This window comes from Neovison vison, chromosome 10 (genome assembly GCF_020171115.1).
Source record: "Neovison vison isolate M4711 chromosome 10, ASM_NN_V1, whole genome shotgun sequence".
Taxonomy (NCBI): Eukaryota; Metazoa; Chordata; class Mammalia; order Carnivora; family Mustelidae; genus Neogale; species Neogale vison.
Genome location: NC_058100.1, coordinates 70,872,700 through 70,899,401, shown reverse-complemented (window position 1 = coordinate 70,899,401; position 26,702 = coordinate 70,872,700). Strand labels below are relative to the sequence as shown.

Sequence of the window (26,702 nt, the reverse complement as noted above, 5' to 3'; positions counted from 1 at the left end):
TATATATGGGAGCCCCAAGTCTTCCCAAACTCAGCAATTCAACACCAAAGGCACGAGACCAGTCTTTTGTGCCACAATCACGAGTTGATTTGGCCTTGTGAAACCTTCAGCACTGAAACCAACTGGCACTGCCTTGAGATCAATTATGGAGTAAGTTTCTAAGGCTGACTGTGGTTTTCCTGAGCAACAATTGGCCAGACCTTCTATCATCTCCCCAGTAGGAGCGACACTCCCATCTCAAGGGGGAGAAACAGCAGGGGCAGTTACTAGTTTCAGAATCTGCCTGGCAGCAGACTATGTGGTGCACACACCCTCGGACTTTTCAAAGACAGTAACCTTAACACTTTCCCCAGCTCAGTCAGATGTGGGAATTATACACCAGGGACACCTAGTGGTGTGAAATCACTATTGGCTACAAAATCCTTAGCTTCCATTACAGTCCTGTATAGTCAATGCCCCACAACTGGGGCCCTTTCCTCAAGAACAGAGACTTAAATTCACTTTCTATTCTATTTCTTTTTTTTTTTTTTTAGATTTTTAAAAATTTATTTATTTGACAGAGAGAAATCACAAGTAGTCGGAGAGGCAGGCAGAGAGAGAGAGAGGGAAGCAGGCTCCCTGCTGAGCAGAGAGCCCGAAGCGGGACTCGATCCCAGGACCCTGAGACCATGACCTGAGCCGAAGGCAGCGGCTTAACCCACTGAGCCACCCAGGCGCCCCTACTTTCTATTCTATTTCTTGTTTGCAAGACTGGCAACCTAAAGAATCTTCTATAGCTCCTAAAACTCGGGCACCAGGCATGGGCACTATCAAAAAAGGAAATGCTGGGGTTTGCCTCCTTCCCTTTATTACCCTCATTCACTTCTTGAACCAAGGGACCGCCTTTAAAAACCCTTGATTGGGGGCGCCTGGGTGGCTCAGTCGTTAGGCGTCTGCCTTCAGCTCAGCTCATGATCCCCATCAATCTTCTGCTTCCATGGGAAGCCTGCTTCTCCCTCCCCCGCTCCCCCTGCTTGTGCTCCCTCTCTCGTGGTCTCTCTCTGTCGAATAAATAAATTAAAAGTGGCAAAATTAAAAAATATTTGATTGGATGATACTAGTTCTCTAAGAATCATTTTGAGCTAGGTTAGCTAAAACACACTATGGTATCTACATGGCTCTGCCTATTCCTTTTTTCCTAATTTTTATTTTCCTACTAAAAGGGACAGAAGGTATATATGCTGGGATACCTTATACCATGCGGACTAAATTCATTTGTAAAGATTACTTTACTCTCCTAGAAAAATACACATTGCAAATTTGAGGGCTACAACTTATCCACTTTAGAGGATTCCTGAGGGAGAGGGGGTAACCTTTGAACATCAGACTGTGTGGTGATGTATGGGAGAGGAATATTAAATATGGTTGGGTCAGGAGGACTTTTTAAAAATGTTTTTCCCATTTTTTTTTCTTTTTTTCTAAAAAAGGAAAACCAACGTGCCATCTGTCTGGCTTATTTTGTGTGTGTGCAAGTATACACAGGGATAGGTTGCGGGGAGGGGTTGTGTCATGCAATGAGGCAAAAACAAGATGACTTCCTCTGAGAGGGAAGCCTTAGTGTTGTAGGAGGGAGACAAGGAGAGGTCACTGAAGAGGGCTCAGAATGTAGTTGCTCCCTCTTGTTCCTATGGAGAACCCAGAGCATCTGTGGTGGAGGGCAGAAAGCAGAATCATCTCTCAAGTGTATTCCTATCTGAACACATCAGATGTCCTATGAAAGTAAACAGGTTCTGTTTTAGAATATAAATGGTCATGACTTCCTGTGCTCCTGAGGTGGGGCAAAATAATCCATGAACACATAATCCTTCTGGGCAATATGTTTCTGGAGTGGCCAGCAGAGGGCTCTGGGAACAGAGGTGAGGGCACATGGGGAGAAAGGTTTCTAGAGATGGAGTCTCTTCAGGGGGTCTTTGAGAAGTGTCCTTTTTTCCAGTATTCCTAAGTGACAGCACTGGTGAGCTTGATCTGAATTGTCAGTGTCACTCTGCAAAGGCCAAGGGCCAAGAGTCAGGAGGCCACTCTAGGTTGAAAACAAAGTACATCTTGAGGCCAGTTAAGGGCTGCAAAATGGTTTGTGGCTGAGCCAGGAGGAGAAGATGTAGAAAGTCTCCGTTTTTTTAGATGCCAATGGTCTGCAGAACCCGCCTCTCGTTGTCATTAAGGTGGCCTGAGAACATTATGTAGCAGGGCTGCTGAGCGAACTGGCAGAGGAAGTCTGTGAGATATGCCTGGGGGGAAGAAAAAGAGTAGCATCACTGAGGGTTTCCAGACTCACCATCTGTGGCAGGGCAAGAACCCCAAGTGGTACAGGAAGCACTGGCTTTTTGACAAATGCCACCATGCTGAGGGGTGGCTTTCTACACTCTTGGATCTGGTGCAGGCTTAATCCAGAGACTAAATTCCATAAGGAAAAGAAATTTTCCCAACAGGTCTCATATTTCACCCAAGGACTTTCACAAGATAGTCGAGTTGCAAGAAATTGGACCGCCATACTGGCAGGTATAATGCTAAAATACTTCTAGCCCACCCAGGGCCCTTGACTACTTAACAAGATAGGCACTCTCTGCCCTGAAGCTCCCAGAATGAACTATGAATGGGTTTGAAGCCATATTCCTGTTTCCGGGGCCTGGGACACCTGCAAGACATCGGTCTCTGGAAATGCGCACCTGCAGGTCGATCTGATAGAGAGGATCCTTCAGGGCATCAGGGTCATCTTCCTCGTCATCCTCGTAGTAATCCTCCTCTGTTAGACACAGTCAACACAGAGAGGGGTCAGGGCCGGGGCCCCTTCTTGCACCCCAAGCAGGGAGGCATCACCACACAGCTGGGGTAGAAGGGCTAAAGAAGCCCAAAGAACGTCCCTTGTGGGCCCACCTCTCCCCTTTGGCACCCTGTTCTTGGTGCCAGTGCATAGAAAAGGAATTTAGCATGGCTGTCCTGTCCTCTTCTCAAACCGCTTACCGTATTTGCTTGTAGCGAGAATGTCAGATAAGAGCTGGCCAGCTAAACCATCCTCTTCCTCCTCTTCATCCTCCTCCTGGTCCTCCCACATATCATTGGAGTCATCTACTTGGAGATGGAAAGCAGCTGGAGCATGCTCACACATTTCCCTTCCCAAATGCAAACAGGCCAGAACAGAAGGGTCCCAAGGGTTTCTGCAACGTGGCCTGTGGCCAAGCCCTCCCAAAATGTTTAAATGGAAGAACCGAGGGTGTTCTGGTGGGTAGAGAAAAGGTTGAGAAACTCCTGAGAAAAACCGAACAGAAAGGGGTAAGCAGCTTGCCTCCCGGCTGCCTCCCACCCCAGCCTCTGCAGAGATTTCAGAAGGCGGACCTCAGGAGCAGCTCATCATGTGTGTAGCTAGCCACATGATGGGCATGCACTAAACATTAAAAAAAACCCCGTGATTCAGTAAGCCAAACTGATAATTTGAACATTTGTAACTTGATCTGCCAGGTTGAAAGCCTTTTGAGAGTAAGAGCCTGGTGCACCTTGACCCCACTCTGCAGGAGTGGCCTGGCGCGCGGCATTGGCCTCCATGACGTTGGAGAGCTCATTGATGATCAGCTTCAGGATCTTGACCAGTAAAGGAATGTTTGTCCAGCGCTCAGGGTCTGGAAAGGAAAGGCAAGGCTTTTAACAGACTGTCCGTGGGCTCCCTTCTGGCAGTGCTCCCCTCCCTCCTGCGGCATTGCTCAGCAGACACAGTTCACCCACCCTCAGGCTTTCCACCATCCCAGACCATATCCACTTGCCACAGAAGGATTTAAAGTTAAAGAACTTCATTCCGCTTGGTGTTCTCAGAGTTCAGAAGTTAGGACAGATAAGAGTTCAGGAATTCGGAGATAGGTTTTGGCTGGTAATAAGGTTTGGACACCAAGTAACTGTACAGAGCACATTACTCCAGTCCCCATGACTTGCAGTTTGAGAAACAGCAGAGGTGATTATAAACCTACAGCTGAAGAGGGCAGCTTTGCACTTGCTGCCTACAAATCACTGACGTCATAGGACAAAAGCAATCTGGCAACAAAGACATGCTCAAATGCGTATCAGAGCCCCGAATGAAGCTGGAAGTTGGGGTCCCTGAGATTGTTTTTGCCAATTTTCAGCAGTAGGAAGGAAACATATGTTCTGATCTGTTGTTTACCTATAGCTTTCTGTTTCTTTTTATCAAAGCCATCACTAACAGCTGTATTTTAAAAATCGAGATCACAGCGCATCCTTGCCTACCCCCCCCCACATAGCCCCTAGGGAGGAGACTGGAGGGGCAGCAGCATCACCTACTTTTGGCTGACTTCGAGCGGGTGCGGATGCCCTCATCCATGCTGTAGATCTCCTCTCCCTTCACGCGGATATCCTGCAGCCGTTTGTCATCTGCATTGATGCCGTGCTGGAGCAGTTTACACAGTGCCACAGAGCTAGCAAGGAAGAGCCAAAAAAGGGTCAATCAGCAACCCATCTGGAGTTCACTCCAAGGAGATCAGCAATTAATGTTCTAAGACTCTTCTCTGGGTTGGTGGAAATTCTATTCACAACAAATAAGGAGAAATGAGAGAACTTAACTTAAAATGGAATTTAGTGTTCATGAGGATGGGCTAATGAGAACTTTTGAACTTCTTGAACAAAGCTAAGGTGGGCAAGGATCACAATAGCTGGCCACACCGAAAAATGCAATGGGGTGATGGGAACCAGTGGGAGGCAAGTCTAGGATGGGAAGTTAGCAAGCCACAGTTAGAAGGCTTGGGTTTATAAAGAAGAATAAGCCACTAGCAGTACTTGGCTAGGTGAAGTCTATGGCAGTGGGGGATCTCTAGTCAGCAGAGAGGGGGAAAAAAATACAGTATACTTGTGTTGACTGTGTTTTAGAAATTTCAAGATGACACCTATTCAAAGACACCGATTAACAATAAAGAAATAGAGGGAAAAGGGAATACAAGGGGGCAGTTTCACACGTTGAACAAAAATGAGTGAAGCAAGTCAGGGAAAGCAGAAATGCAAGGAGAGGGCAGAATGCCCACAGAAGAAATATGGGCCCTACCTGACTTTGCCCTCATACTGGCCATAGAACAGATGCTGCCGGCTCGTCCACTCAGCCATTACAAACTCCAGGGCAGGTTTGCCAGTAGGTCCTGGGAGGCTGCACAGGAACTCCAAGAGGGGTTCCAGCTGAGTGTGCACCAGATGAGCGAACACCATGATCAGAGACTAGGAGGTAACAAGAAGGACATCTGCTTCAGGGAAACCAATTTCAGAGAGTTGGAGATGAGAGGGAATGGGGTTGGCCAGTCAAGAAACAGAGAACACGGGGAGTTCCTTGTCAGTATTTTTTGGGCCAGAATAGACAGATTTTACTTAACTGTTCTGCAAGGATCGTAAGACAAAGTAAAATACCTCCAGGCCTGTATATCGATTTCCATCTCTACCACCTGGAGGTTGGCAAAGCCCCGCTCCCCACTGTCCTCTTACCTGCATGACACTGAGTGTTTCTGCCTGCTGCATCTTACTGAGGATGGCACGCAGAATCTGGTCCAGATTCTCCCCCAGCTCCCGCCCTGCCTTGGAGATGAGGGTGGAGACGAGGCGACCCACAAAGGCCGCAGTGAACTCGGAGGTACGGGGGTCCAGGAGCTGGCTCACCACTTGCATCACATACCACAGCCCATTGTGGCCCTGCTCATCGTGCCACTGGGCCACCTGCTCCAGTGTCACTGACACGTAAGCCCGCAAGCACTCTCCACCATTCTGGGGAGACAAAGGCGGCAAATGAGATTAGCGACGGGGGAACAGATATCAGGAGGCCCTCACTCTATATGGGCAAATGTTTTTCTTAGAGGCCTATGTCTCATAACAGTGATGAGCCAACAGGGTTTGTGGTGGGCACGTACAGTTGGAGTCAGGAATATACTGTTACAGATATAGCCATGCAATATACAATCCTTGCTTTACCGAATCAGCTATCTCAAAAATCTTACTTCTGATCACAAGGGATCATGGCCAAGTAAACTAAGTTTTAGCCATGAAGATCTACCTTTGGTAGATGTTTAAGATGTAAGCAGTGATTATGGACACTATAGGTCTTTATGAGAATAAAGACAAACGAACATATGAACCACTATCTGCCCAGAGATTTCCAAAGGCCTATTACTTTGCTGACTTTACTGAGTCAGGAAAGACTTTCTTAGAGCCTCAGGTCTGTAGGTCTGTAATCTCATCCACAGTAGCAATACCCAGATACAGATGGGCAGGATATCTGGCATCCATACCCTTTAAGATCTAACAGATTCCAAAGCAGAGAATGCTTGGCTTCTGCAGCCTAGACCCTTCCTGGGTCTAGGCTGGATTTGAGAGACCTGTATCTCTAAAGCAGAAGACTGTGTCAGCTTTCTCAGGCTACTGCAAGCCTATGGCCGGGGAGCTACCTTCCCTCTTCTAGTCACCACAGCTCTGATACCTGCATGGTGGCATTGTCATCTGTGTGAAGGGTGCACTGTGCCACAGCAGGGAAAGCTTGGCAGATGAGTAGCTGGGAAAGGGGAGGCTTTGTATTCCGTACTACTGTGGTCAGGATATCAATGGCCGTCTGAAGGAGAGAAGAGGGGGAGAAAAAAAAATCAGAACTGCTCCTAGGGTGGGGGTCAAGGATGCCCAACATCCAAGATCGTTATTGCATGGACACAACAGAGCAACCCAAAGAAAGCGCATTAACTTTCACCAAGTAAAGTTTCTGAAGGAAAGGAGTAATCAGCTAGTGGAGAGTGCTCTCAGCCTCCTCCCGCTAGCTTGCTGCTTGCTTAGATATGGGGGTGGGCGGTGTATGGCGGTGGAGTGGACAGACAGTCTGGTGACATACTCAGTGGCACTGTCTAATAACAGCACTGTTCAATTCACCAAGGGCAACTTGGGAACCAGAAGAGCAAGGTTGCCAAAGCCTCAAGAATCAGGACAGCTTCCCACTGTCCTGTGGGCAAAGTAGCCCAGGAAAATCACCCTACGAATCTCTAATGCCACCGGTTTCCCATCAGCTAGGTGGGATGTACAGGTGACATGGGAAGAGCGTGAGCCTGCTCTTTTTCTTGAATCTCCACCCACATCGGTGCCCTGTAAGCACTTACCGCACACAGCCCTGCAGGGATCTTGTCTGCTGGGGCCTGCATAATGCTCACAAGAGTGGGAATCAGCCTCATCTGCATTGGGCCCTGGCAGGCTTCAATCTGGGACAGCTCCTTGAAGATATCCTGGGCCAGCGAGGCGACGACAGGATCTGAAGTGGATAAGGCACACAGAATCCCCCCCGCCCAATGGTCTGATTGTGCTTCTGGCTTAATGATGCCTGTTGCTTGGCTCTCACCTAAGTTAACAACTTCTGCTCTGCTTACATGTCATATACTGGGACCTAGTGAAGCCGTATGAATACCCTGAAATAGGAGAGAAACTAGCTCTCCAAGAGCCAGAGGATACATGGTTTCATTAAGTCAGAAATTGGCCTGGAATAGCTACTCCTAAAATGAAACCCTGCTCTTTTTCTGGGGCAAATCTTTAATGACTTTTATTCTTGTGAAACCTGGATTACAAAACCAAACACTTAAGAAAAAAACAAAAACAAAAACCCATTGATACTTTGTTAAGAAGACCATGAAACTTTCAAAGGTTGCCAAAACACTCATTGCCAGGCTTTCCTGTGTTGAAGAGGAATCATATACATCTCCCAGGGGTTAGTCATGAGAGAAAAAAGAACTTCCAAAGCATTTCCAAGGCAAAAGGCAAAACCCTCACAAGGTAGAGCCTTGTGAAGAAATGAAACTTTGGCTTGACCTACTTCACCTATTTAAGAAACATTTCCTCCTGTATCGAGCAAGAAAAAATAGAAAGTATCACTGCAGCATTGCTTTGAAAAAAACTGTGAACATTCTAGATGTGCATTAACAGAACCAGCAGATTATGCTATAGCCATTTTAGGGAATATTATGTGACGGCTGAGAAGAATGAGAGCTATCTAAGAGTGCAACATGGAAACCTCTTCAGGATGCCTTTTTTTTTTTTTTTTTAAGAGTTTGTTTATTTATTTTGTCAGAGAAAGAGCAGAAGCAGGGGGGAGCAGAAGCAGGGGGAGTGAAAGGCAGAGGGAGAAGCAAGCTCTCTGCCGAGCAAGGACCCTAATACTGCAGGACTCAATCCCAGAACCTGGGATTATGACCTGAGCCAAAGGCAGATACTTAACTGACTGAGCCACCCAGGTGTCCCTTCAGGACAGATTTTCTTTTTTTTTTTTTTAAAGATTTTTATTTATTTATTTGACAGAGAGAGATTACAATTAGGCAGAGAGGCAGGTAGAGAGAGAGAGAGGAGGAAGCCGGCTCCCTGCTGAGCAGAGAGCCCCACGCGGGACTCGATTCCAGGACCCTGAGATCATGACCTGAGCCGAAGGCAGCGGCCTAACCCACTGAGCCACCCAGGCACCCCCCTTCAGGACACATTTTAAGTGAAAAAGTCAATCGAATAAAACGTTTAGTATGATACCATATTATGTAACTCCTACCTCTATATATCCTGTATTTTAATATTGGCACTCCCTCTATAAAAACAAATATCCTCAATATTTTTTTCTGGTAATGAAGCATTACACAACCGAAGTGCTGTTAGTAATGCACACTCACTATTGAAAAAGCCAAAATGTAGGAAAGTATTCAAGGAAAGAAAACACCTGGAGTTCCACCACCTAGAGAGACCTACCTTAACACTCTGATGTATTTTCTTCTGGTACTTTTTCTATGTACATATCTATAAATTAATTCTTGTCTAAAACAAACCCAAAACTTGGGGTTATACTCTATGCAGTTTGGAAAACCTCCTATTCTCTTCTTAGAACATGAGCACTTTCCCACGGCTTTAACCATTCCTTTCAAGTTTGATGTTTAGAGGCTGCACGGTATTTCACTTTATGGATATAATAAATGTAACTAATTTTTTTTTATTACTTCTAAATTTTTGCTACTACAAAAGCCATGTGGATGACCTCCATTGTTCATAACCCTTTGCACAGGTCTTTCTTCAGTATCTCATTTTCTACATGATAGCTGTAGGCCCCTTCTTTTAGGGGATTTAGTCCCTGGATTTCCCACTTAATTGTTAAAGTTCTGAACTGTACCTCTTGCCTGCTAACCCTTTACTTGTCTTTCCCCCCCGTTCTGACTGCAGGTGAGAGTGACAGAACACCTACTCCACTTTTTGGGGTTCTTCTAGCTCCAGTATGGGATCACCTCTTTGCTGAGTGAAAGTCTTTCTTTGCTTACGATGCTTAAGACCACGAGACCCAGGGAAAAGTTTCACCTAAATTCACCAGGCACCACCTTTCCTTTGGTGTCCCTCATCCGCACACAGTCCCGGGGGCATACCGTTACTGTACTTCAGGAAAATGGCGATGGTGAAGGGGCAGATTTTGCTTTCCATGCTTGCTGTGAACTCTGGGTCTACTGTACAGACGATGCACAGGGTCTCCATCACCAAGTTGAGGACCTCTGAGCTGAACTGGGCTGCTAGGTGAATTAAGCCATCCAGGATACTGGGGAGGAAAGGCTGAAGCACGTGGGTACTCTCTGAGACTTTCAGTTGGTCACAATAACTACAGGGAGAGAGAGAAAGAGAGAGAGAGAAGCAAGCATTACTCACAAGTGGAACTTTTAATTCCTGGTTTTTCTAGTTGGTATCACAGATTACAGCATTAGTATGTGTAGCTTTATGAAGCCACTTGCAGAGTTAGTTTTCACACCTTTCTGGGGCATATTTTGTGAACATCAGCACCACCATCTCTAAGTGAAATTATTTCTGTTTTGATTTTTTGCTGTTTTAAACTTTCATCCCTCTCCCACTCTGTCATATCATTATATTCAAATTAGTAAGATATTAATTAAATGCTTTATAATTCCTTGGATTACTGCTATAATCACATCCTTCTGATTTTGATATATATTCCTGTTATTTTTCAAAGAGTTAACAGTTTTTTAAAAAAGATTTTAAAAATTTGTTTATTTGAGAGAGAGTGTGTGTGTGTGGGGGGAGAGCCGAGGGACAAGGAGAAGCAGACTTCCTGCTGAGCACAGAGTCTAATGAAGGGCTCCATCCCATAACCCTGAGATCATGACCTGAGCCAAAATCAAGAGTCTGATGTCATTTTTATTTATTAAAAATTTTTTTATTTATTTCATAGAGATCACAAGTAGGCAGAGAGACAGACAGACAGAGAGAGGGGGAAGCAGGCTCCCTGCTGAGCAGAGAGCCCAATTCGGGGCTCAATCCCAGGACCCTGGGATCATGACCTGAGCCGAAGGCAGAGGCTTTAACCCTCTGAGCCACCCAGGTGCCCCAAGAGTCTGATGTCATCTTTAAAAATTTTATTTTTTATTTTTTAAAAGATTTTCCTTATTTATTTGGCAGACAGAGATCACAAGGAGGCAGAGAAGCAGGCAGAAAGAGAAAGGAAAGGAAATAGGCTCCCTGCTGAGCAGAGAGCCCGATGTGGGGCTCGATCCTGGGGCCCTAGGATCATGACCTGAGCAGAAGGCAGAGGCTTTAACCCACTGAGTCACCCAGGTGCCCCTGATGTCATTTTTTTAAAAAAAAGATTTTATTTATTTGACACACAGAGAGAGATCACAAGTAGACAGAGAGAGAGGGAAGCAGACTCCCCACTGAGCAGAGAGCCCCATGTGGGGCTCGATCCCAGGACCCTGAGACCATGACTGAACTGAAGGCAGAGGCTTAACCCTCTGAGCCACCCAGGCGCCCCAAGAGTCTTAAATAAATCTTAAAAAAAAAAACAAACAAAACAAAAACAGGATTGGGGAAAGACTCTGAGTGTCTCAGTCGGTTGAGCATCTGACTCCCTGATTTTAGCTCAGCTAGTGATCTCAGGGGCATGAGATCGGGCCCTGAACTGGCTCTGGGCTCTGTGCAAAATCACTCTGGATTCTCTATCCATCTGGCTCTCCCATTTGTGCTTTTTCTCTCCAATCAATCAATCAATCAATAAATCTATCTTTGAGTAGGGGTGCCTCAGGGTCTCATTGGTTAAGCACATGTCTTCTGCTCAGGTCATGATCCCAGGGTCCTAGAATTAAGCCCCATTTCAGTCTCTCTGCTTGGTGCAACGCCTCCTTCTCTCTTTCCTCTGCCTGCTTGTGCTCTGTCAGATAAATAAAATCTTTAAAAAAAAAAAGAAAAAAAGAGAGATGCTCAACTAAGCCACCCAGGTGCCCCCAAATAGTTACAGGTTCTTTTTTGTATTGTTTTGTTTTAAAGATTTTATTTGTTTATTTGTCCGAGAGAGAGAGCACAGGGAGGGGGAGTGGCAGGCAGAGGGAGAAGGAGACTCCCTGGGGAGCAAGAAGTCTGATGCAGGACTCGATCCCAGGACTCTGGGATCATGATCTGAGCTGAAGGCAGATGCTTAACTGACTGAGCCACCCAAGCATCCCAATAGTTAGACAGTTTTTAACATCTTTTCTAGCATAACTGTTAATTAGTAGGAGAATATTTAACTTTCATGTTGTACAAATTCTGTACTTTTTGGAGTATTTTGCATCCTAAAATGAGATCAATTTGTATAGCTATTCTATGCAATAATAAATTTGTGTAGTATCTGTGTACAACAGAAAATTGTGTACTAAAATTTGTATACTACCTGTAGGGTTTAAAGTTTTCTATACATAGTTTTAACTTACCTCTTACTCAATATTTACTGAATGCTGCCTACCATGTCCAGTGGAATATAATCACACTGTTTAAGTCTGTACTATTGTTTATCTTCAGAATGGCAATAAAAGTCAATAAAAACGCTGCTTCTCTATGTTAAAAGAATCTAGTACAGAAACAAGGCACTCTGCAGGTACTCAATAAATGGTTTTTCCTAATTTTTTTTAAGTGGCTTATAACCATGTTACTTGTGTTTGATGCTGGGTTCAAAGGTCCATAATGAACAGTGAAACTGTGGGCTTTGATCTCTCAGATTTGTCCATAGACTTTTATTTTTTTTTTTTAAAGATTTTATTTATTTATTTGACAGACAGAGATCACAAGTAGGCAGAGAAGCAGGCAGATAGAGAGGAAGGGAAGCAGGCCCCCTGCTGAGCAGAGAGCCCGATGTGGGACTCGATCCCAGGACCCTGAGATCATGACCTGAGCCAAAGGCAGTGGCTTAACCCACTGAGCCACCCAGGCGCCCTGTCCATAGACTTTTAAAAAAATATTTATTTACTAATTTGAGAGAGAAAGAGAGAGAGAGTGAGCGAGTGGAGGGAGGAACAGAGGGGGAGGAACAAGCAGATCCCACAACCCATGAAATCATGACCTGAGCAGAAATCACGAGTTGGACACTTAACCAAGTGAGCCACCCAGGAGCCCCATATTTTTTATTTTTTGGTGCATAACATCTTGATTTTCAATTCTACCTTGCTCTGGATCTAACTTTTCCTTAAGAGCTAAACTGTCATCTGGCCTTGGTGAGCTCTCAATGCCTTAGACTAGGTTTTGCGCCCTTCTCTCTACTGGTACTCAACTCTGCTCTACCTACTTCCCTCTGCTTCTCCACTCTAAGGATTTACAGTTACTGCTCTTCTGATGAACCTGAAACTATACAGTCTGGTAGATCACAGAGATCGCATCATCTGCTTAGATCATATGGGATCTTGTATGCCACACTAAAGAAGGTGAGACTATTCTGGAAGCCAGTGTATCTCAAACTTTTTTTTTTTTTTTTTAAACAAATGATTCCTAATACCTTCTTTGCCCTCCCCCAAAGTCTTCAAGCAACACTGAAACCCCAGGAAGATGCCATAGATTTATATTGTGGCTTCATGTGTCACCTGGCATACCAGGATACCTGTATCTCAGTTTGAAGAGCAGAACTGGGACCATGAGATCTTTACTTACAGGAGCAGAAATATCAGGTGTCTGTTTTATAATTTTTTAGTTTTTTTTAATGATTTTATTTATTTATTACAAGTAGGCAGAGACAGGCAGAGAGAGAGAAGGAAGCAGGCTCCCTGCTGAGCAGAGAGCCCGATGCAGGGCTCGATCCCAGGACCCTGGGATCATGACCTGAGTAGAAAGAGACTTTAACCCACTGAGCCACCCAGGCGCCCCTCAGGTTTCTGTTTTAGAAAGAACAGTTATACAGCTAAAATATTACAGGTTGCTGGAATAGAGGCTGGAGCAGAGACATCTCTTAGAGACATCTATTAGGAAGTGACGGCAGCAATTTAGACACAAGAAGTTGAGAATACAAGCTAGGCTAGTAGTGGTAGGAGAGGAGAGATGGAAGGCGAAGGAACCAAGACCTGAAAGGGAGAGATCTGGGATCTCCACTTTCACTAAAACAGGGGATACAAAATCTCTTCAAGCATAAGATCTAAAGGTACTAATTCCTTTAAAAAAAAAAAAAAAAAAAAAAGGTCCCGATTTCTTCTACTAAAACAGAGAATACAGGTAGGGCAGGCTTGGAGGGGGTCAACAGTAAGCTTAGAAGCGGAAGTGTTTCGTTTTATATACTTAAAGATACCTCCGCCCTGGTATTGGTAAGTAGCAGATACATTAATTTAGAGCTCTGGAGAGAAGCTGGCATAACTATGATTTGAGAAATGTGACACAAGTAGGAGCATCTGTTGACCAGTATCTTGTTTCAGAAATGATTTTGGGCAGTTTGCAATGATACATAATTATGACATGGAAGAATACATTAAAACCAGGGCAAAAGCAAAGCAAAGTGGTATGATGGCCATAAAAGTCTGCTAGTGACATCAGAAAGAACAGTTTCAGTAATGTGATAAGGACAGAAGCCAGATTGTAACTGAGCGGGAAACTGAATAGGGAAATGATCAACTGGAAAATCTTGGCTGTGAAGAAAAGAATAGCTAGGATCCCTTCATAGACAGTTTCTAACCTGGGATCCAGCCCTTGATACATTATATAACATTTTATAAACATGTATAATTGTCCATTTCCCTGGTGTGCAAAGCTTTTGTCACCTTTTCAGAAGTTTGCTTCATCTTTCAAGTAAATTAGTGCTCATGTAGTCAGAAACTTAACATTATTTTTTAAAGTTCTCTTCACATTTTTTTCTGATTATAAAATGTAACTTTACAAACAAATCAACTTAAATTTTTTTTTTAAGATTTTATTTATTTATTTGATAGACAGAGATGACAAGTAGGCAGAGAGGCAGGCAGAGAGACAGGAGGAAGCAGGCTCTCCACGGAGCAGAGAGCCCAATGCGGGGCTTGATCCCAGGACCCTGGGATCATGACCTGAGCAGAAGGCAGAGGCTTTAACCCACTGAGCCACCCAGGCGCCCCTCAACTTAAATTTTTTAACTTGATTTTTTTCAGCTTTATTGAGGTATAAGTACATATACCATTGTAAGATAATTAAAGTGTACACTGCGGTCATATAGTATTGATGTATACCGACACTGTTAAAGTTCCTCCTCATCTTATTTGTTAATGCATCCAACACAACATACATTTTTGTGTGTGTGAGAAAATTTAGGTTCTATTCTCTTAGAAAATTTCAGTTATACAACAGTGTTATCAACTATCATCAGTTTTGTATTAGATCCTCTGATCATCTCAGAGTATGGGTATCCTTTTATCAACCTCTCTACAGCCCCACCCTCTAACGGCCACTTTTTTAAAGATTTTATTTATTTGAGACAGAGAGACAGACAGAATGAGCATGAGAGGTTGGAGAAGCAGAGCGAGAGGGACATGCCGACTCTGCACTAAGCCCAGAGCCCCGTAACAGGGCTCGATCCCAAGACCCTGAGATCGTGACCCGAACTGAAATCAAGAGTCTGACACTCAACTGACTGAGCCACCCAGGTAACCCCACTGCTTTCTTTTTAAATAAGAGTGACTTCTATTTTTAGTTCTAGATATAAATGATACCATGCAGTATTTGTCTGTGTGGCTTTTTTCACTTTGCACGATGCCTTTACGATCCATTCCTGCTGCTGCCAATGGCAGGAGCTCCTTCCTTCTCACAGCTAAATAATACTCCAGTGCACATGGACACCACATCTCTATCCCTTCATCTGCTGACACACGCTTGGGTTGTTCCCATATGTTGGCTACTGTAAATAACAAGCAATGAACACGGGAGTGTGATCTCTTTTAGATCCTGTTTTCATGCCCTTTGGATATTTACCCAAAAGTGGGATTGTTAAAAGAAATGGTAGTTCTATTTAAAATTTTTTTTTTCTTTTTTTAAAAAAAAAATTATTTTTTTTTTCAGCATAACAGTATTCATTGTTTTTGCACCACACCCAGTGCTCCATGCAATCTGTGCCCTCTGTAATACCCACCACCTGGTTCCCCCAACCTCCCACCCCCCGCCCCAGTTCTATTTAAAATTTTTGAGGAAACCCCATACTGCTTTTCATATACTGCTTTACCAATCAATATACATTCCCACCAACAGTGTACAAGGGTTCCCTTTTCTCCACATCCTTATCAACACTTGTTATTTTGGATAACAATATACTTGTTTTGGATGACAAGCCATTCTAACATGTGTGAGGTGTTATCTGATTGTGGTTTTGATTTGCATTTCCCTGATAATTAGAGATGTTAAGCACCTTTTCACTTACCTGTTGGCCACTTACAGGTCTTCTTTAATAAAGTCTGTATTCAGTTCCTGTGCCATTTTTTAACTTGATTGTTTCATTTGCTATTGAGTTTTTCAAAATATATTTAGATTATCAATCCCCTATTAATATGTTTTACAAATATTTTCTCCCATTTTGATGGTTGCCTTTCATTTTGTAGATGGCTTCCTTGGCTGTGCAAAAGCTTTTCAGCTTGATGTAGTCCCGCTTATTTATTTTTTGCTTTTGTTGCCTTTGTTCTTAGTGTCAAACTCAAAAAGCCACTGCCAAAACCAATACCACAGATCTTAACTTCTATGTTTTCTTCTAGAAGTTTCATGGTTTTAGGTCTTGTGTTCAAATTTTTAATCCACTCTGAGTTAACTTTGGTGTATGATATAAGAATAAGGGTTCAGTTTCACTCTTTTGCATATGGCTGACCAGTTTTCCCAACACGATTCATTGAAGAGACTACTTTTTCCCCACTATATACTTTTGGCTCCTTCGCTGTAAATTAATTGACCATTTATGTGTGGGTTTATTTCCAGGCTCTGCATTCTGTTCCACTGATCTACGTATCTATTTTATGACAATACCATACTGTTTTGATTACTACTATAGTTTTGTAATACAGTTTGAAATCAGGGAGTATGAAGCCTCCAGTTTTGTTTTCCTCAAGACTGCTTTGACCATTCAAGATCTTTTCTGATTCCATACAAATTTTAAGACTGTCTGCCACTGGAAGTTTTAATAGGAATTGCACTGAATCTATAATAGATTGTTTTCAGGAGTGAAAATTTTAATAACATTAATTCTTCTAATTCATGAGCATGGAATTAACTTTCCATCTGATTTGTGTTTTCTTTAATTTCTTTCCTCAGTATCTTATACGGTATACAGATACCAGTATCAGTGTACAGATCTTTTTTTTTTAAATAAAATATTCACTATTTCAGAGAGAGAGTGTATGCACGCACACGCATGAGTGGGGGGAGGGGCAGAAGGAGAGGGATAAGCATGTTCCTTGTTTAGCTCCAGGACCTTGAGATCATGACCCAAGCTAAAGTCGGATGCCTAACTGACTGAGTCACCCAGGGACCTCTTCAGTGTACAGAGCTTCCACCTACTTGGTTAAATTTATTCTTGGTATTTTATTGTTCTTGATGCAATTATAAATAGTATTGTTTTAATAATTTTCTCAAAGTTCATTATTAGAACTACAACTGATTTTTGTGTATCTTGCATCCTGTACATTTACTAAAATAGTTCTAGCAATGTTTCAGTGGAGTTTTTAAGGTTTTTCTATATATAATACCATGTCAACTGCAAAGAGACAAGTTTATGTCTTCCTTTCCAATCTGGAAACTTCCATTACTATGTGGAATAGGAATGGTAAGAATGGACATCCTTGTCTTATTCTTGGTAATTTTTTTTTTTTAAAGATTTTATTTATTTATTTAACAGACAGAGATCACAAGGAGGCAGAGAGGCAGGCAGAGAGAGAGGAAGGGAAGCAGGCTCCCCGCTGAGCAGCGAGCCAGATGGGGGGCTCGATCCCAGGACCCTGGGATCATGACCTGAGCTGAGGGCAGAGGTGTTAACCCACTGAGCCACCCAGGTGTCCCTTATTCTTGTCTTAAATGAAAAAACGTGATGTTAGCTGTGGGTCTATCATAGTTGGTCTCTATTGTGTTAAGGTGTATTCCCACTAACTTTATCATCAATGGATACTGAATTTTGTCAAATGCTTTTACTGAATCTACTGATATAATCCTATCATTTTTATTTTTCATTTTATTAACTGGTATATCACACTGGTTGGTTTACATATGCTGAACCATCCTTGTATTTCAGGGATAAATCCCACTTGATCACAGCTGTGATCCTTTAAATGTACAGCTGAATTTGGTTTTCTCCTATTTTGTTGAGGCTTTCTGCATCTATATTCATCAGGGATATTGGCCTGTAGTTTTCTTTTTTTGTACTATCTTTGTCTGGTTTTGGTATCAGGTAAATGCTGGCTTTATAAAATGAGTTCGGCCGTGCTCCTTTAGTTTTTTTTGGGAAAGTTGGAGCAAGGATTTGTATTAGTTCTTTAAATGTTTGGTAGAATTCACAGTGAAATCATCTGGTCCTGGACTTTTCTTTTATGGGAAGTTTTGGTTACTGATCCAATATCCTTATTTGTTAATGTCTGTTCAGATTATTTTTCATAATTCAGTCTTGATAAGCTGTATGCAGTTTCTAGGAATTTCTTCTAGGTTATCCAATTTGTTGGCATTCATAGTAGTCTCTTATGATCCTTTGCATTTTTGTGATATCAATTATAATGTCTCCTCTTTCATTTCTGGTTTTCAAAAAATAATTATTTATTTATTCTAGAGAGAGAGAGGGCACACACATATGTGCAAGCAGGGCCTTGAGGGGCAGAGGGAGGGGGACAGAGAGAATCCTCAGGCAGACTCCCCTGATGAGCAAAGAGCCCAACTTGGGTCTCAATCTCATGACCCTGAGATCATGACCTGAGCTAAAACCAAGAGTCAGAGGCTTAAGTGACTGAGCCACCCTGGTGCCCCTCATTTCTGATTTTTTTTTTTTTAAGATTTTATTTATTTATTTGATAGAGATCGCAAGAGGATGGAGAGGTAGGCAGAGAGAGAGAGAGAGAGATGGAAGCAGGCTCCCTGCTGAGTAGAGAGCCCGATGCGGGACTCGATCCCAGGACCCTGAGATCATGACCTGAGCCGAAGGCAGCGGCTTAAGCCACTGAGCCACCCAGGCGCCCTCATTTCTGATTTTTGTAAAAAAAGATTTGTTTATTTGACAGACAGAGATCACAAGTAGGCAGAAAGGCAGGTAGAGAAAGAGGAAGGGAAGCAAGCTCCCTGCTGAGCAGAAAGCCCAATGGGGACTGGATCCCAGGACTCTGGGATCATGACCTGAGCTGAAGGCAGAGGCATTAACCCACTGAGCCACCCAGGCACCCTGTCATTATTTTATATTTGAGGCTTCTCTCATTTCTTTTAGCCTAACTAGTTTGTCAGTTTTGTGTTTTACAAGACACAGAGCTCCTAGGTTAGTTGTTTTTTTCTATGGTTTTCCTGGTCTCTATTTATTTTTGCTCAATCTTCATATTATTAACTTTGGGCTTAATTTATTGTTCTTTTTCTAGTTCCTGAGATGTAAAGTTAAGTTGTTTGAGATCTTTTTTTTTTTCTTTTCTTAATGTAGAGATTTATCTCTATATAGAAACTTCTCTCCTAAAACTGGTTTTGCTGAGCGGGGGTGGTGAGAGAAAAAATACATAAATTAAAAATTAAAAAAATGAAATAAAACTGGTTTTGCTGCATCCCTTAAGTCTTGGTATGTTATGTTTCCATTTTTATGTCAAGGTATTTTTTCTGTTTTTCTTTTTATTTCTTTTTCCCTTGATTATTTAGGAGTTTGTTAATTTTAACGTATTTGTGTATTTTCTAGTTCTCCTCCTGTAATTAATTTCTAGTGTTATTTCACTGTGTTTAGAAAAGATAGTTGGTATGATTTCAATCTTAAGTTTGCTAGGACTTGTTTTGTGACCAAACACATGACCTTTCCTGGAGGATGTTCTCTGCATGCTTGAGGTCTATTCTTGTGCTGTTGGATAAGATGTTCTTTCTATGTCTATTAGGTCCATTTAGTCAAAAGTATAGTTCAAGTCCAGTATATCCTTACTGATTTCTGTTTGGATAACCTATTCATTGTTGAAAGTGGGTTATTCAAGTCCCCTAGTATTACTGTATTATTGTCTATTTTTTCCCTTCAGATGTCAGAATTTGCTTAATATATTTAGGTGTTTCAATGTCAAATGTATATATATTTACAAATGCTGTATCTTTTTGTTGAATGGACCCCTTTATCATTAAACAATGACCTTCTTTCTGTCTCTTGTACAGCTTTTGAGCTAAAGTCTATTTTATATGATAAAAACATAGCTACCCTTGTTGTGTTCTGGTTTCCACTTGCATGGAATAGCTCTTCCATCACCTCACTTTGAGCATGTGTCCTGAAGTGAGGCTCTTAAAGGCAACACATAAGTTGGGTCTTTTTTAAAAAATCCATTTAGCTACTCTTGACTTTTGATTAGAGATTTTTTTTTTTTAAAAGATTTTATTTATTTATTTGACAGAGAGAGATCATAAGTAGGCAGAGAGGCAGGCAGAGAGAAGAGAGGGGGAAGCAGGCTCCCCGCTGAGCAGAGAGCCTGATGCGGGACTCGATCCCAGGACCCTGAGATCATGACCTGAGCCGAAGGCAGCGGCTCGACCCACTGAGCCACCCAGGTGCCTGAGATTTATTTTTTTAATAAAGATTTTATTTATTTATTTGACAGAGAGAGCATAAGGGGGGGCAGAGGGAGAGAGAGAAGCAGACTCCCTACTGAGCAGGGAACCCGATGCTGATGCCAGCCTCGATCCCAGGACCCTGGGATCGACCTGAGCTGAAGGCAGATGCTTAACCAACGGAGCCACCTAGGTGTCCCTTGATTAGAGATTTAAATCCATGTACATTTAAAGTAATTTTTTGAGAGGCACCTGGATGGTTCAGTCAGTTAAGCCTATGACTCTTTATCTCTGCTTAGATTTTGATCTCAGGGTCGTGAGTTCAAGCAGTGCACTGGGCTGGCTCCACACTGGGCATGGAGCCTACCTCCCCCTCCCAAAAATTTTTTAAAAAATTAAAAAAAATTTTTTTTGATCAGTAAGGACTTATTAATGCCACCTTACTGTTTTCTGGCTCTTCTGCAGTTCCCTTGTTCCTTTTCTCCTTTCTTGCTCTCTTTGTGAATTTATGATTTCCCATAGTGGAACACTTTGATTCTGTTGTCTATTACAGATTTTTGCTCTGTGGTTACTGTGAGGCTTACATAAAACATTTACAGATATAACAGTTTATTTCACACTGATAACTTTATACAAAAGCTCTACTCTTTATTCACTCTCTTATGTTTTTGATGTCACAACTGAACTATTTATATTGTATATTCATTAACAAATTATGTAGCTAATTATTTTCAATACTTTTGTCCCTTAACCTTTAGCGTTAAGTGGTTACCACACTGCCAGATAACAGTATTAGAGTATTTTGACTTTTATTACACACTTATCTTTACCTGTGCTGTATATTTCATATTAATTTCAGTTCAGTTTGAAGAATTCCTTTTAGCACTTCTTGTAAGGTAGGTCTAGTGGTGAAGAATTCCCTCAGCTTTGCTGAAGAGACTTTGTCTTGCCTTCATTCTTGAAGGACATCTTTGCCGCGTACTCTTGGTTGACAGTTCTTTGTTTCAGCTCTCCCTCCTGGCCTGCAAGGTTTCTGCTGCAAAGTCAGCTCATATAAATGAGAGAAATATTTTTCTCTTGCTGCTTTAAAAGCCATCTGATTTTAGACAGGTTTTTTTTTTTTTTAAACTAACGGTAGTTTTATTATAATGGATGTTGGAGAAGATCACTTTGAATTGAAATTTTAGCTTCATGAACTTGGGATGTACAATCTCTCTTCAGATTTGAGATGTTCTCAGACATTATTTCTTTTAACGAAGCTTTCTGCCCCCTTCTACCTTTCTTCTCCTTCCAGAGCTCCAATAAATCACACATGGTTTCTCCTAATGGTATCCTTAAGTTCACACAGGTTTTCTTCATTCCTTTTCATTCCTTATTCTTTGCCCTCCTTGAGTGGAAAATTTCAAAGGTCCTGTCTTCTAGTTCACAGGTTTTTTTCTTCCTCTTGAGTTGTTCTGCTTTTGATGGTCTCTGTTGCTTTTAAAATTTTCATTCATTGTATTCTTCATCTCTAGGATTTCTGCTTGGTTCTTTTTCATGATTTCTATTTCTCTGTTGAACTTCTCATTTTGTTTATGTATTGTTTTTCTGATTTCACTGAATGGTTTTTTGTGTTTTCTTAAAGCTGAGCTCCTTAAAACAGCTATTTTGGATTCTTTATCAGGTATATCACACGTCTCTGTGTTTGGGGTCAGTTACTGGAAAATTACTTTTTTTATTTCAAAAATTACATTTTTTCATTTCAAAAATTACATTTCAAAAATTACACCTTTTTTAGTGTCACGTTTCCTTGATTTTTCATGTTCCTTGAAGTCTTTCTTGCACTGTGGTCTTCACATTTGAAGTAACGATTGCTTCTCGCAGTCTTTAAAAGTGTCCAGTCTTGGACTGCTTTGGCTCCAGGGCTGCGCTGGAATCTCTCTGCTGGACTCCTGGACTGCCGCAAACACTCTCTCATCCTTGCGTGATTGTCTAAATCTGTGTTCTCCAGGGGTCCCTGGACGACAGCTGAGACTGGGTGGAGCCAGTTCATGGACTACTTCAGGGTTTGCAGCTGGGACTGAGATCTGTATTTCTAATCTTCAACACACTGCTGCGTAAGATCCTCCCAGGTACTTGATGTGTGGTGCTGGTGATAGAATCCAAGTCAAATGGGGCTGGAGCCAACCCTTAAGGACATGGAGCTGTGTCTGGGGCTAAAGCCAGGACTAGGGTTGATACATCAGCCACTGGGTGTGAGCCTGACTTCTCAAAATGGCTCTCCTTGTTCTTGGACAGCAGTGGGGTTTCAGGCTCCTCTCTGGATCTCACAGCTCCCACAAAGGCACTGTTGTCCATCAATAGATGCCAAGTTATTGTTGAGGGAGGGAGACAAGTGAGGGGCATCTTATTCAGCATCCTGCATACATTATTTCCCCTCAATACCTTCTAAAGACATACATAGTAATCCCAGCATCTGCATCTCTGTTTCAAAAGGTAAGAAGAGAGTACCAGTAGGTAGAAGATGAATTTTATATTTTTAGGATTTTAGGTAGTTTTTAGGATTCAACTGAGACTCTTACGTTTGGACATTAAAATATTTCTTAAAACAACAACACTCCCTCTGATCTTGGTAGGAATATAAATAAATGACTAGTTGAGTCACTAGTATTATATTAGCTGTGAAAAGGGGAGGTAAAACTGGGAAAAAACAAGCAGTGTTTCTAAGCCTTGTTATCCCAAATTTAGTCTCTAAAACAGAGAAATCAATCAACAAAATGACCTGAGGCTCTAATCCTGCTTCTATAATTCCTTTTCTTTATTCTTTTTCCCCCCAAGATTTTATTTATTTATTTGACAGAGAGAGACACAGCAAGAGAGGGAACACAAACAGGGGGAGAGGGAGAAGCAGGCTTCCAGCTGAGCAGGGAGCCTGACGTGGGGCTCGATACCAGGACCCTGGGACTATGACCCGAGCCGAAGGCAGACACTTAACAGAGACCCAGGTGCCAGTGTTTCTGTAATTCTTCACTGTACCATCTTATCAAGTTAGTTATCTCTCAAGTCTTCACCTTTCTAAGAAAGGGAGTTGATCTAGATGTTTCCAGAGCTGGAGTGAACTTTCAAGGAATGAGGAACGAAAGGGAATAAGAGCGACTGGGACTCAAAGAAGCCAAGTTCTTTCTTTTTTTTCCTGTTTTCTCTTTTCACTGTGTGATCCACTTCAGTGCCTGCAGCCTACGGCACAGAGGCCAGGCAATGGTTCAGGGCCACAGTTTGCTCTGGCATGGGGCACTATGAGAGGCCCAGGGGGGATGAGCCTGCCATAAATCCAAACCCATGCGTAGAAGCCATGTTCTTGATATGTTTTTTTGATATGATTCGTTTGCCATTTGGTAGGAGATTTTCATCAGAAATTTCCAAGCAACATAATCCACTGGCCAAATGCTGTTTGGGACTTCTACTCTGAGGAATTTTCTCTTATCACCCTAAGGTGGTGTACTCACCCCCAGATGGCTCTCACGGCAGAAATTCGAACTGATGGGGGTTGTGTCTCATGAAGACCACTAACTGTTGCCTGTAGAAACTGCTGGATCAATTCAGGGGACATAGCAACAGTGAACCGACTGGCAGCCCAAAGTGCCCGGCCCAAGAGAAAAGGAGACACTGGGAGGAAGAGAGAGCAATTAGGGGTTGGACAATGAAAGTTTCTGTTATTTGCCCTTCCTCCTTTTCCACCTCCATCCTCAACTTGTTACAGTAACTGGATACTACATAATATACACAACTCAAATAAGGAAAAAGGATGATCTTATCAGATAAAAGCAAATGTTCGACCTATGGTACAGAATGCATTTTCCCAGTTTTGCTTTTCACGATTTGTTGCAAAGCAGATCTTGAATATTCTTAGGCTAAAAAGACTTACCTCCTTCATTCCCATCCCTACCTCTCATTATCCTTTACCGGCACCACTAGTTAGTCCTCTAAATGTCTCCATAGCCAGTTTTTCCTATTCCTGGATCACTACTGAAGCCAATATAAATTATAGCTATCATTGTTTTACTTAGTACCTGTCAATAAATTCAGTCTACCAAGTAAAGACCATTTTAGTTAAGCATTATAGTCAAGGCCCCCTATGATCAGTAGCTTTAGCATTATCGATGATTTCCTTTTATGGACTCTGAACTCAAGCACATACCTGTCCCAGCAACTCGCATCTTACCTTGCCATTTCTGTGCCTTGTATATAAGCCAACACATTCACCTCTACTTGCATCATACAACTGATCTCTTAGGCTGAAGTAATCCTAACTATCTCTGTGCTAGTCTTTAGCTTTCTTATATATTCTTACATATTTTGTTGGTTATTCTAGCCACCAGTGTGAGGGAGGATGTCTACCCTCTGCCTACTATAAGCTGCTTGAAGACAGAGTCTGTACTTAATCAGTTTATCACAGGGCCTACCTTAGTCACTCGTAAACATGTAGTTGTTGAGAATTATTGAACAGAACAAGATAATCACATACAAATTTCCATCATACAGAAGTACTCAAAGTATGGCCCAGAGACTCCTGGGAGTCCCAAAGTTGAAACTTTCATAGTGATACCAAGTTATGATCCATCTTTTTCATTCTTGTTCTTTCTTAAGTATACAGTGGAGTTGTGCAGAGGTGATCTGATATGTGCACCATGGCTCTGACAGCTAATGAAATGTATGTTAGCATTTCCTATATTTTACAAACTTCTCAGATTTATTTATTTACTCATTTTAGAGTCGGGGAGGCAGAGGGAGAGGGAGAGAATCTTAAACAGACTCCACACCCAGTGCAGAGCTCGATTTGGGGCTTAGTTTCATGACCTGAGATCATGACTTGAGCCAAAATCAAAAGTCAGATACTTAACCATCTGAGCCACCTAGGTGCCCCAAAACTTCTCAGTTTCAATTTCCAATATGCTAAATATTGACACATAAAATTCACAGAAAAACTCTTTCAATCACTAGTAATTTTTAAGTGTAAAGGGGCCTGATACCAGAAAGTTTGAGAATGGCTGATGCAGAAAAGCTTCGAGCTATTGGCAGGATAATAAATGCTATATATTAAACTTTGCCCCAGTCTCAATTCTAAATATTCTCAAGTCTCCATGAATTTTTGAAGGTTCTTTACTAGGGTAAATTCTACAAAAAATATATTGATGGGCTTAAGAAATTTCAACACTTTCATTCAACACATAATTATGAAATGCCTATTACATGCAAGGCATTGTGGAATACAAGCATCATGATTTCTACCTTCAGAAACCTTGCAGTCTAGTAGGAGAAAGAAAATATTCACCAGCATAAGTGCAGACTGAAAAAGGATATTCCCAATGGGCCTGAGCTCTGGATGTTCAACCATTTTAATTTTGTGAGTCAGAGAATGGAAGTGACATTATGAGATAGTCTATAACAGATTACCTCTTTAAAGTCAGATTTTATTTATTTACTTGACAGAGAGAGAGATCACAAGTAGGCATAGAGGAAGGCAGAGAGAGAGGGGTAAGCAGACTCCCTGCCTAGCAGAGAGCCTGATGCGGGGCTCAATCCCAGGACCCAAGATCATGACCTGAGCTGAAGGCAGAGGCTTAACCCACTGAGCCATCCAGGTGCCCCAGAGCAGAATGTTTTCAAATGGCTTCGGCTATTCGAAGGGCTAGTCTATGAGTGAGAGGCATGTGAATGGATTGGGAATGGAGCAAATTATGCCAAATGTCCCATGATTTATGTACTTGGAGAAAGCAAAGATGGCCTTTTGTAATGAGGGTGGGGGTGGATGGGTCTAAGGAAGAGAATAAGGCATAGCATGGGCAGAAGCAACATAGCCGAAGATGTTAAATAGAGAGATGGTAATTCTTAGCTACTGTTCTGCATTGCTGGAGAACTCCGAGTCTAATATAGTAGAGCCAACTTTTTTTTTTTTTAAGACAAGTAATTAACATGGACTTGAGAATGGAACATTTTAATTATTTGGATATTGGCCAAGAATAAAGTTTGAGAAAAATGACAGGAAACAAACAGGAAGAATGAGCCTGACACAAACCGCCTGAAGGTATTTTGGACTTAATAATGACAAAACTCAAGCCAAAGTTCTCAAGGTACAGTAACCAAATCTGCATCCTATTCAAATGCTAAAACCAGCCATAAATATAAGCAGTGACTTGGAAGGAAATGTGAACAGAGTGGAAAAATTATGAATGTGGCAATATTTCTTAGTTGGTAAAGCTGAGTCAAGGTCTCTAGGCTGTTTTAGTGGTTCAGATGAGTTCAAGCTCTAGTGTAGAAAGACTTTTTACCCAAAGGACACATGAATACCTGGTTTACCTATCTAAGTGAACAACATAACCGAGATGATGACAGGTTTAAGTATCTTCGAGAATCCTGGCATTGTGCTGAAACATACCTGAAAGGTTGAGGTCTGCAAGGATGACATTGGTCAGGAACCCATGCATGTCAAAATGGATCCTGCCATTCTTCACACTGTCCGTGATGATGGACTTCACTGAGCCAAGGGCAAGCATACATGCCTCGTGTATCTTCCACCTGAGAAAGCGATACCACAGTCTGGTAAAACAAACTACACTGCCAAAATGATAAACACCTGAGGGAAGGAAAAACCTGAAAGGGCATTCCAGCACAATCTGACCCAAAAAGCCCATTTTCTGTCCTTCCTACCTAAATCTAGAGCTGAAAACAGT

General features: G+C 42.2%; 1 protein-coding gene and 1 non-coding gene across 3 annotated transcripts in view; both read right to left on the bottom strand.

The window, feature by feature from the left end:
* Positions 1-1,249: 1,249 nt before the first annotated feature.
* Positions 1,250-26,702, bottom strand: part of IPO9 (importin 9) — a 56,465-nt gene continuing 31,012 nt past the window's right edge. For both annotated transcript variants that reach the window (XM_044267592.1, XM_044267593.1), the window contains exons 13-24: positions 26,408-26,547; positions 23,478-23,637; positions 9,432-9,658; positions 7,152-7,300; positions 6,491-6,619; positions 5,506-5,781; positions 5,078-5,244; positions 4,324-4,457; positions 3,531-3,653; positions 3,001-3,105; positions 2,706-2,782; positions 1,250-2,267 (exon numbers count right to left, since the gene is read on the bottom strand). In XM_044267592.1, coding sequence (XP_044123527.1) covers positions 2,157-2,267; positions 2,706-2,782; positions 3,001-3,105; positions 3,531-3,653; positions 4,324-4,457; positions 5,078-5,244; positions 5,506-5,781; positions 6,491-6,619; positions 7,152-7,300; positions 9,432-9,658; positions 23,478-23,637; positions 26,408-26,547 — 1,798 coding nt within the window. In that variant the 3' untranslated portion in view covers positions 1,250-2,156. The remainder of the gene's footprint in view (positions 2,268-2,705; positions 2,783-3,000; positions 3,106-3,530; positions 3,654-4,323; positions 4,458-5,077; positions 5,245-5,505; positions 5,782-6,490; positions 6,620-7,151; positions 7,301-9,431; positions 9,659-23,477; positions 23,638-26,407; positions 26,548-26,702) is intronic.
* LOC122918940 lies at positions 23,179-23,314 on the bottom strand. The gene has a single exon (XR_006386719.1). It is a non-coding gene; the product is annotated as a small nucleolar RNA SNORA42/SNORA80 family (small nucleolar RNA).